Raw genomic sequence first — 12,032 nt, forward strand, 5'->3', positions numbered from 1 at the left:
GTTATCAGACTTCCATACAGCTTGATTTTCTGACATCTTGGGTGATAGTTGTTTTGTAGTTTACTTATAATTTTTGCTGTGGTTGTGCAGGGAGCTGAGTTGTGTTTACCTACACCTCTATCTTGACCAAAAGTCCAGAGCTGTTGATGCCTCAGAGCTGTTCAAAGTTCTACTCCTCCTGTTTGTGTATCTTTTCTTAAATTTATTCTCATTTCTTAAATATATTCCCTGGTATCTGATGATTTTAAAAACGATTACAAATAATTTTTTTAACAGCTTTGTTGGGAAATTATTCATATATTAATCAATTCACCCATTTAAAGTGTATAGATGAGTGGCTTTTAGTATATTCACAGAGTGGTGAATCCATTACCACAAAAAATTTCAAATGTTTTTATTACTCCCAAAAGAAACACTGCACCCCTTAGCTACCACCCTTCACCCAGTCTCTCCCATTCTCAAGTCCAAGACAATCTACTTTTTATTTCTATAGATTTGTCAATTCTGGATTCCATTTCACATAAATGGAATCATTTAACATGTCATTTTTGACTGGCTTTAAAAAAATTTAGCAAAATGTTTTCAGGGTTCATTTATGTTATGTGTGGAGTTGTCTATTCTGGACATTTCATATGAATGGAATCATAATATGTGGTCCTTTATGCCTTGCTTTTTTTTTCACTTACATAATGTTTTGAAGGTTGATCTATGTTGTAGTATATATCAGTATTTAATTTTTTTTGCTGAATAATACTTTGCATCACATTTGTTAGTTGATGGACATTTGGGTTATTCTCCTTTTTGGTTATTTTAAATGATGTTGCTATCGACATTAATGTACAAGTTTTTGTGTGGATCTATATTTTCAGTTCTTTTGGGTATATATAATACCTAGAAGTGGAATTGCTATATCTATATTTAACTTTTGAAAGAACTACCAAATTGTTTTCTACAGTGACTATGCCAGATTATATTTCCACCAGCAGTTTGTGAGAGTTCATCCTCTCCACATCCCTCCCAACACTTGTTAAATGTATCTTTCCGATTACAGCCAGTGTCTGACTAAAAGCTCCATTATTTGTCCTCTGGGAGCCTATTTCTCTTGCTCACTTTTCCCTTGGTTCTCAGTCACATCTTACCTTCTTGAATACTGGGTTGTTGTATCAGTGATAGTATAACAAATATTATACAGATAATTTTGAAGAGGGTAATACTGTATCTTTCTCCAGTGAGGATTTATTATTGCTTCTCATAGGCAGGTGGCCTAGGGACATTTGAAATCTTAGATTACTCGAATCACAGATTGAGATGTTTGGAAACTTGGCCTGAGTTCAAAGGAAACTTTCTGGTTTTGACTTGCTTATAAGGTAGCCTGTGTGGGTTGGTACTGGTTTACTCCTGCTGCTGCAAAAATTACCACAAATTTAGTGACATAAGGCAATACAGATTTATTCAGCTGTAGTTGTGGAGGTCAGAAATCTAAAATCAGTCTTCTAGGACTACGATGAAGGTATTAGCAAGCCTGTTTCCTTGTGGGCGTTCCAGGAGAGAAGCTGTTTCTTGACTCTTCCACCTTCTGTAGGCTGCCCACATTTCTTGGCTCAAAGTTGCACCACTCCGTTTTCTGCTGCTGTCGTCACATCATGTTATCTCCTAACTTTGATCCTCTTGCCTTCCTTTTACAAGACCTTTTGGGATTATATTAGGCCCACCAATATAATCCCATATATTCACTCCAGCTCAAAATCCTTAACTTAATCACATCTGGAAAATTGGGATGAGGGTGGAATTTGGAGAGGTCATCATTCAGCCTGCCACAGCGTCCCTTGCTAAAATCTGACCTTCATGGCTCTTTCCACTCATGAGCTCCTGAACTCCAAATTTTGTCTTCTCAGCTCCCATTTCTACTAAAATCTCTGTTCAGTTTCTTAGCCGCCTATTCTATATTTTTGTGTGTGACGGGGCTGGGGCAGCACTGTCAGATGCTGGACTTGCTTTCCTGAGTATTTTGTATCTGTCACACATTCTTTTAAAAAAAAGATTTTATTTATTTATTTTTAGAGAGAGGGGAAGAGAAGAAGAAAAAGAGGGAAACATTGATGTGGGAGAGAAACATCAATCGGTTGCCTTTCCCACCCCCACAATTGGGGACCAGGCCTGCAACCCAGGCATGTGCCCTGGCTGGGAATCAAACAGGTGACTTTTTGGTTTGCAGGCAGGGCATACCAGTCAGGGCAACATTCTTACTTTTGTTACCTCTCTGATGCCTTCAGACATATCCTGTCTTTTGGTATTTTTGTACAGCTGTTTTTCTTGTTCTTAGTGAGAGGGTTGATCCAAAACAACCTGGTCTTCCATTTACTCACTCTTTAAAAAAGCATTAAAGTATCAGTGCATTTTACTAAATCCTATAGCACTGTATGTTTCATTGTCTTTATTTTACATTGTTCTTGGTTGTTCTTTTTATTTTTAAAATATTTTAGATTCCCTACTTGCTCTATTTGTTTAATTCTAATGAAAAGTGAAAATGTCTGATGGCCACTTAGTATAAATTTCTCTTTAACCGGTAGGTAGGCTTTGGACAGCTCTGTCAGTCTCAGGTGTGCATTTTATCTTAATCTCAGGTGTGCATTTCTGCCATTTGCTGCTCAAGCTAGTTGGCTGTGATGTGTTGGCTGCCCTGGCTTGGTTTGTTATAGTGGTCAAACTTGAAGGACTTAAGTAAATCCAAATAAATTCAACATACCTGTGGAAGCAGATTCTATCTACTTCTTAGATACCTATCCAGATACAATTTGGAATAAAAGTGGTAGAGTTTTTACTTACAGTATTGCTTTCTTTCAGTATCAAGGCTTAGAGTCATTAAAGGATTCCAGCTTTGAGAAGGAGTCAACAAAAGGTCAAAATTTGGAGGTAAAAATAAATAGTATAATTGTGAAAGCTGGGGGAATATTCTTACTAAATAGTATAAACTTTAAAAATTATTATATCTTCTCAAAACTATTTCACAGGAAATGTAAAAGAGCATCTCTGGATGTTAAACTTTAAAAAAAGTTAAATATAGGAAATAGAACATTAGTAAGTAGCATAAAATATTTTAAATATTTGAGCTGTGGTTGCTAACTTGTTTTGAGTGCAGTGTTGAGTTTATTGGAATCTAGGGCCCCTTATATTTTTATTCTTCATTCCTGGGAAATGTACTAGGGTGATTTTTTTTTTTCACTTTGCTCCGGAAAGAAAAATATAGAATTGATTTTTATCAATGTAGGAATAGCAAGTATGTAAATTGTAGCAGTACTTGCCTTTACTTCATCCTCAGTAAATTAGCAGCTGAGTAGAATTAGAGATGAATATAAGCAATGATGTGCTGGTAAATATTGGGTTGGCTGAAAAGCTGGTTTGGTATTTTTTGTACGATGGCTCTAGTAGTGCTTAGTTGTCTGTAACTTCGTTTGAAACAATTTTGTTAGATCGTATTGTGACAGCTGTCATATCAGCATGCATTTAAAAAAAACTAAGTAAAACTGATGAATTTTTGTGCAGCCATTTTAATATTGAAGATTGCACCATTTTGGCATATTATGCTTTATTATTTCAGGAAAGGTAAAAACAACTGAAATGCAAAAAAAGATTTGTGCAGTGTATGGAGAAGGTGCTATGACTGACTGAATGTGTCAAAAATGGTTTGCAGGTTTCTTTGTACTGTTGACATTTTGGCCAAATAACTCTTTCCTGTGGGGCTGTCTAATGCATTGGAAGATGTTTAACAGCATCCATGGCCTCTACCCAATAGAAGCTAATAGCAGGAGATAGCGGACAGACTCAAAATATCCAAATCAATAAAGTTATTTGTGAAAATGAAAAATATATCTTTTATTTTACGGAAAAACTAAATGGCCTTTTTGGCCAGCCCAATATTTAACAACTGGCTATCTGAAAAACAGGGGCTGTTATTTGTAACATTTGCTGAGTTCTGTTGTGTAAACACTCTGACCATGACCAGTTTCAACAGGTCAACACGATATCACTGAATGTAGACTTTGGAGGAGATACGCATAACTGGCCCTCTGGAGCCAGGTATGATTTGGTTAATAGGAAGGAGGGAAGGTACTGTAATTTGTCACTTGGCTAAACCCCGACAGACAAATTACCCTAGGTAATGGGAGTGCCTTACTACTGTTTTGAGATGGAAGTGTTAGAAAATGTTTACTAATATTAAAGGAGAAAACAATAGATGTTCTACCTGTGGTGTACGTGTATTCAGTCAGTCCATCTCAGCAGTTCTCAATCACCATTGTCTGTAATCATCAGAAAGTCTATGTGGAGTGATTTAGAATTTCCTACTAAAGTCTAAAGTAAGTTAGAAATTGAATTCTAAATGAATTCTCAACCTTTTTCTTCTTCATTTGTTATCTATTAAAATCCTTAAGAACTGTTGAGATTGTTATATTTTATTTGTTGACCTTCTCCTTTAACTGTTGTTCTAGTAGTAATTTATTAGTTCAATTAAAAAAAATTTTTTTTTGAATTTTTTAAGACATTTAGTATGCTAAAAAAGAGCAAAAAATGGAGGGTGAAGGCATTTTACTCAAGCTTGGTGAAGTTGTGGATAAAGTAAAACACCAATTTATTCTCATGATACTGAATTTACTTAAGCTAACAGTAAGAGCAACTCAATTTTTACTTTAAAATAAAAATCTTAGAGGTTTTCCTTTAGTTTTAGTAACTTTTTGAAATGTTTATTTTCAAGATTGGTAAGTACAGTTGAATATAAACTAATATGCAACTTAAAAACTTTGATGGTTGAACCTGTAGATGAAATCAAAACCGATATAGTAATTTTGATTCAAGTAAGAGAATTCACATATGAAATGGTCAGAGTTGGGGAAATATATATAAATAAGTTTTTTAACTACTATAATGTAGTATGTACTTGTTCTACTTTTATTTTGTCCTACATTAAATTCTTTAAATTTTTGGTTTATTTTTTTAACAAGTTTGTTGAAGGATCACAAATATCAGAGGTATGTTTATTATAGTATTCAATGTCCAATTGGAATAATCCAATAACTAATCATTTTATATTCAAAAGGTCACAGAAAATATGTCTTGATTCAGTGTAGATTATTATGAAATAATTTTAATTGGTTTTTGAATTTATTATGTCTTTAATTTTATTAAATTGGATTTTTTCCTCATTTTTGCTTTTATATTGCTTTAGAGCAGAGGTTGGCAAACTAGTCTCTGGGCTTTCCACCTGTTTTTGTAAGTAAAACTTGATTGGAACACAGCCATGCTCATTCATTTACATATTGTCTTTGATTTCTCACTACATACATGGAGTTGAATAGATGGGACAGAAGACTGTATGGCCTGCAAGCCTAAAATACTCATTTTCTGACTCTTTATAGAAAAAGTTTGCTGACCCCTGCTAGAATTGCAATTATTTCAACGTTATAAAGTGAACAAATATGTAAACTAAACTTACTTAACTTAAAATATATGTTTTATTATACTTAACTGATTTACCCTAACCAGAATTTCCTAGGTGTGTCTTATAAAGTTGCATTCCTCTTTCAGGCAATCTGTGAAAAGCTGAACAGTTCCAAATCTGAATTTGAGGATGAAATACTCTTTCTAGAAAAAGAGTTAAAGGACGAGAAATCTAAACATTCTGAACAAGATGAACTGGTAAGGCTTCTGTGTCTGAGAAGATTGTAGGTAAAAGAAAGTTACTGCATTTAAAAAAATTATGATATAATTTAAAGCAGCAATTTTCAATCTCTTTCCTCTCATGGCACATGTAAATTAATTACTAAAATTCTGTGGCACACTAAAAAAACCCCATATATTTTGCTGATCTGACAAAAAAATATGTTTAATTTTCACTCATTCACACCAGACAGCTATTGTTGTATTGGCTGTTGTAATTTTTTTGTATGACAATACAAGGAAAAAGAGGTCAGTGCCCCTGAATAAATAGTCAGATATTGTATGTTGTAAAAATTCTTACATCACACCAGTAGAAAATCACTGGTTTAAAGTGTTTTGTTGCACATACAGTAAAAAGTTTAAAGAATACAGAAGGCTGTAAAGTGGAGGGTTAAAAATTTTTTTAAAGATTTTATTTGTTCATTTTTAGACAGAGGGGAAGAAAAGGAGAGAGGGAGAGGAACATCAATGTGTGGTTGCCTCTTGAGCTCCTGGTACTGGGGACCTGGCCTGCAACCCAGGCATGTACCCTGACTGGGAATCAAACTGGCGACCCTTTAGTTCACACTCAATCCACTGAGTGGATTGAGGCCCACACTCAATCCACTGAGCTATGCCAGCCAGGGCGAGAGTTAAAAGTTTTGAATCCACTAACTCTTTTTCATTTGCTAGAGGTTACCATTATCATGTTGAGTTTCTTGCACAGTTTTTAAAAAAAATTTACTTACTCGTTTTTAGAGAGGGGGAAGAAAGAGAGGGAGAGAAACAATGATGGTTGTCTCTCACACACCCCCAGTTGGGACCTGGCCCACAACCCAGGCATGTGCTTTGACCAGGAATTGAACCTGTGATCCTTGCATCCATAGGCTGGCACTCAATCCACTGAGCCATGCCAACCAGGGCCTTGCATATTTTTATAGAAGTTTTCTATATGCACTGTGGAAGTAACTCACCCAAATAATTTAATTTGAATAATCATATGATGGATTTTATTTTATCACTCAAGGTATGTTAAGAACATTGTAACTTTATTTGTCATCCTATTTTAAAATCTCTCTTAAGGAATATCTTGATGTGTGTGAGATTATTTAGTAAGATATGATGTTAGTGGACTTTTGTAGAGCCTATATAACATAAATATCATGAAATATTAAAGATGAGATAAAATACTATTTTGTAACTTTCATGTAAAATCCCTTTGAGCAAATGGCTGAGTAGGTTTCTTAATTTGAGCCCTTAGCTTTTTGAGGAAAACTCGTTAGGTTAACAATATTTCTAATGTATATGGCATCTTGGAAACTAGAGGAGTTTAGTAAATATTGATTGATGCTGTCTTTTCAGATGGTGGATATTTCAAAAAGGATACAGTCCTTAGAAGATGAATCAAAATCACTCAAATCACAAGTAGCTGAAGTAAGTTGTAGAGTCTTAACAGGTTTGTTGCTTTTGAGAATCATTTTACTTTTACTATTTTGATTCAAGAATAAGATATAATATTATAATTTGAGAAAAAATATATATTTATACAATGTATTCCAGGAAGTTCATTTTTTTATCAGACAAGTATTTATTGGTCTATTGCTACATACCAGTCACTGTTGAAGGTGATTGAAGGTGATTGGTACTTAACATCGCTAAACAAAATAGACAGAATAGCCCTCCTGGAGTTTCTGGTAAGAGAGAGACAGATAAAAATGTTAACTAAATTTGCTACTAGTACGTAGAAGGGTACAAGATGTTAAATCAAGATCCAAAGTCACACCAGCAAGTTAGTGTCAGAGCCATGACTAGATCCTGATTCTAGGCCATCCTTTTCTTCTACTATGCTATGCTGCCTCTTCTGTTAATATTGGCATGTTTTTGACTTAAATTTCATGTTTTAGGGAAGGTGTGTAAAACAGAACTATTGTGTTAATCTAATTGTTACAAACTTGGTGTGTTTTATTTTACTTAGGCCAAAACAACCTTCAAAATATTTCAAATGAATGAAGAACGACTTAAGATAGCTATAAAAGATGCTTTGAGTGAAAATTCCCAACTTCAGGAAAGCCAGAAACAGGTTTGTATTGTATAGGGACTCTTCAACTTGGATTTATAAATCTTCTGTGTATGCGATGACTAACCCCTGCTAGGAGCAAGAAAAGGTTTTTCCTACATAGCACACGAGCATCTCCTTTTGTGTCTCTTTTGGGTAGGATAAATTTAAATACATAAATAAGCATGATAAGATATATGAGCTTTCCCTTTTTTGGTGTTTGAATTTTAGCTTTTACAAGAGGCCGAAGAATGGAAAGAACAAGTGAGTGAACTTAATAAACAGAAAGTAACATTTGAAGACTCTGAAGAATATGCAAAACAAGTTCTGTGTGATAAAGAAAAACAGATCAAGGTAAATAGCCCTTCAGGTTTTAGTGACTGCGTCAACTAGAATTTTATACTAATTCTGAAATTTGAAAATTTTTGTTTTAGCAGTTTTTATTTTCATCCTTTGGCCACTTTGAGAATGTGTGCTTTTTTTTGGCGTACATTCCAATTTGTACCAGTATTACCATCCTTACTGCCAAATGCTTCTTTTTGGCAGCAAGGATGACAAAATACAGGGTCCTGCAGAAGCAACACCTGCTTCCGTGTGCTTGGTAATATAATAATATGGGTGTAATAATTTATAGTTTTATTTTGAACATTTCACCTAAAATGTCATATGGTGTGCTTCAGTATGATAGTTATGTTACGAAATTACATGCTTCAGATTTTGTAGTAAAAAAGGGGTGTTATTTGTGCCAGACCCTGTATATACTGTAGTTTGCCTTGTAAAATGTGCACATTTTTGCCCAAATTTTTGAGTGAAAAATAAGGATGCACATTATACATGAGCAGTACTAATTCCCTATCTATATAAATGTTTTTAATTCTTTAATTTATGCTTATGTGTTAAAATTATAACTCTAGAAAGCAATAATGTCATCTGTATGCAAAATAATACCCTGGAATATGATAATTGTTTGGTTTTGTTTCTAAATATAAATAAATAAATAATTGAATTAAAAAATTAAAACAATTATTGCCCTGGCTGGTGTGGCTTAGTGGATTGAGTGCCAGTCTCTGAACCAAAGGGTTGCTGGTTCAATTCTCAGTCAGGGCACATACCTGGGTTTTGGGCCAGGTCCCCAGTAAGGGGTGCACAAGAGGCAATCACGCATTGATGTTTCTGTTCCTCTCTTTCTCCTTCCCTTCCCCTCTCTAAAAATAAGTAAACAAAATCTTTAAAAACTTTTAAAATGAAAGAATTTTTTCTTGAAAGTTTGGGCTAAAAACATGGATGTGCGTAGTGTGTATGGCAAAATTACATATTATATATGTAGTACCGGATATGAAAAGCTTATAATGAAAAGCTTATGTACTGTTATTTATGTGCATCGATTTTTAAACTCTTAAGTATGCATTCAGAAATTGTAAACCATTAGCATGAAGCATCACACTTTCTTTTTTTTCCCCTTTGCTAAATGTCAAGTCTCTGACTGAACGCTTGCTAAAGATGCAAAATTGGGCTGCTGTTCTTGGAGAAGACTTAACGGCTGATAACTTGGAATTGGAAGTGAAGAGTGATTCAGAAAATGGTGCACTCTTAGGTATTAAATGACATATCCTCTTTCTAGAAATGATGACTACCTCTTGTATTTCCTTGTAGTTACCCCTGTGCACCATGTTCTTTATACACTTGTGCTTTGGTTCCTCTTGTCCATCCTTCTCTAATACTCTGTCCCTTTCTCACCTTCCCTTATATTTATTTTAACCTTCTGCTAGAATACTGCCTTTTCACTAAATCTTTCTCCAACTCCTCTGACAGACCTACAGCCCCCTTCCTCTCTGTTCTTTTTACATATTGTATTGTACGTATTGCCATTACAGCAGTTTTCACATGGTTTCATAATCATTTCAATGCCTATTTTCTCCTATACTGTAAGCTAATCAAATGTTGGGTGAGTAGTTTGAAAAATGAGTGTTATGTAAATGAATACCTCAGGATACATTTTTGTGCTTTATTTAGATTTCAGATGGTTATAGTACTTTATTCTTGGCCAGCCCAAATTGTTATTGCCAGGGTTTGCAGTCTGTAAACTCAGGAAGAAGTTAGGTTCACTACAGCTACCCACTGTATTCTCAGCTAATTCTTTTGACTTAAATTGTTACTTTGGATTTTGATATAATTATAGATTCATAGGAAGTTGCAAAAGAGTGCAAAGAAATCTTGTATATCTTTCACCTAGTTACACTAATGATAGTTCTCCTGACTTCTGTGTCCTCTTTTCTGTCTCCTCACTTCTGCATAATGAACATATTTTTTAAGGAGAATGTATGATTTAAAAAAAATGTCTTTGGTGATAGCATTAGTGCATTGGAGGATTATTACATTTCCAAAGTAAATGCATACAGTTCTGTTTGTGCTTTTTCACTTCTGCTTCATTTTATAAGAAATAATTCTTTTTCTAATGAGAAAACTCATACTTGTTTCATGTTATCTTAATTTGGAGTATAATTTATCTCATATTTTGTATGGTGAAGGAATCCAAGAATCATCAAGGCTGTGGGACTGTATTTACGTGAATACTGAACCCTTGTTGTAATTCTGCTCTTGGAATTAATGGTGAAGAACCTTGTTAATTGATGTTCTGGTTCTACCAGTGCTTTTAACGTTTAACTTTCTGGGAGCAGGTTCAGGGCCATTCTGCCTTATATCAAATTCATTATTTTAGCAAGAAGAGGGATTATAAGGCTCTAGTTGAGTGAATTAATAAAATTATTTGAATATCTCTTGTGGCATTGCAGTTTCTCTCCTAACTTATTGTTATATTTTTGTTTTTACAATAGATAATCAACCAAAAGGAGCTTTGAAGAAGCTGATTCATGCTGCTAAGGTTTGTATTACTGCATAAACATAAAAAAAATAAAGAAATAGAATGTGGATTAAACCCATATAACTTTAGTAACTATTTTAAAAGTCCATTTTATAGTTATTATATTAGTGATCAGAAGTTTTAGTAGTGATCAGAATTATCTTCAACTGATTTCTTTTTTATAATAATTTTAGAAATCATATTGTTAATTTTTAGAATTTATCATAACAAACATTTCAAAAGGTACATGTTTCTTGTGGGTAAGGAACATATTAAAAATGTTTATTTTCTTCATAATTCTCTCTTTGAGCATTTTTCTTCCTCTGGTCTCAGTGTTTTCCTGTCTCTATTGCCTGATAGTCTAGTTTGAGAAGTAAATACTAGTTTCATTTTCTTCTGGTTTATCCCTTCTCTTTTCCATCCTAGTAGTGGTATCCTAATCTTCACTGATCTGTGAGAAAAAGCTTGGTAATGTAATTTGAAGACTACTTTAACCAAAACTTATGTGTTGAAAGTAAGCAGTGAAAGTAACCACAGCACAGTTTAAGGATCCATCACTGATCTTCTCCATCCCTGTTCTGAAATTCACAACTATTGATGACCTTGCTAACTTTCTAAGATGAAAGCTGTGTTGTTAATTTGTACATTCTAGGGAATAATTTCATCAAATTGATAACAGAGCTTCAGAAATTGAGATGGTATATTGAGATATTTTCATGTAACTGATTAATGTTGCTTTTTTCCTTCTCTCATTCTTCGAAGTTAAAAGCTTCTTTAAAAACCCTAGAAGGAGAAAGAAACCAAATATATACTCAATTAACTGAAGTAGATAAAACAAAGGAAGAGCTTACGGGTAGGTAATCTACATACTTTTAAAGTTTTTCTAGCCCTGGCTGGGTGGTTCAGTTGGTTGGAGCATCATCCCATAAACCAAAGGGTGCTGGGTTTGATTCCCTATCAAAGTACATACCTAGGTTGTGGATTCAATCCCTGATTGGGGTGGATACAGGAGGTAACAGATCATTGTTTCTCTTTCACACCGATGTTTCTCTCTCTTTTCCCTTTTTCTAAAATCAATAAACATATCCTCAGATAAAAATAAATTTTTTCTAAATAAATACATCTCCTTATATAGAATGGTACCATTGAATCGGTTATGGGATGATCCAGTTTGATATTTTTTTTTTTAACTTTTGTTTCTTATTTGTGAAAAATTGGCCCTGAGTTTTTTGTTGTTGTTGGTAATAACTTGTCAGTTTTCTCCATATTTATATGAAATTAAAATAATTTCATTATTTTAAAAAACATGTTAAGACCATACTTATTTCAGTATTATATGTGTGGGATGGTTTGTGATATTAAACAGTAGTAAGTTAAAATTGCTAAATTTTCATTCTTTGTTAATTGCAAAATTGACCTTCAATA

General features: G+C 33.9%; 1 protein-coding gene across 1 annotated transcript in view; it reads left to right on the plus strand.

Moving 5' to 3' along the window:
- Positions 1 to 12,032, plus strand: part of MIA2 (MIA SH3 domain ER export factor 2) — a 111,205-nt gene that overhangs the window by 53,665 nt on the left and 45,508 nt on the right. Inside the window, 9 exon segments of the mRNA XM_045848536.1 lie at positions 2,845 to 2,913; positions 4,998 to 5,024; positions 5,581 to 5,691; positions 7,054 to 7,125; positions 7,667 to 7,771; positions 7,979 to 8,101; positions 9,224 to 9,341; positions 10,582 to 10,628; positions 11,370 to 11,460. Of these exon segments, the coding sequence (XP_045704492.1) occupies positions 2,845 to 2,913; positions 4,998 to 5,024; positions 5,581 to 5,691; positions 7,054 to 7,125; positions 7,667 to 7,771; positions 7,979 to 8,101; positions 9,224 to 9,341; positions 10,582 to 10,628; positions 11,370 to 11,460 (763 nt within the window).

The sequence above is a fragment of the Phyllostomus hastatus genome, unplaced genomic scaffold (genome assembly GCF_019186645.2).
Source record: "Phyllostomus hastatus isolate PE091 unplaced genomic scaffold, TTU_PhHast_1.1 phas_contig_62, whole genome shotgun sequence".
NCBI lineage: Eukaryota > Metazoa > Chordata > Mammalia > Chiroptera > Phyllostomidae > Phyllostomus > Phyllostomus hastatus.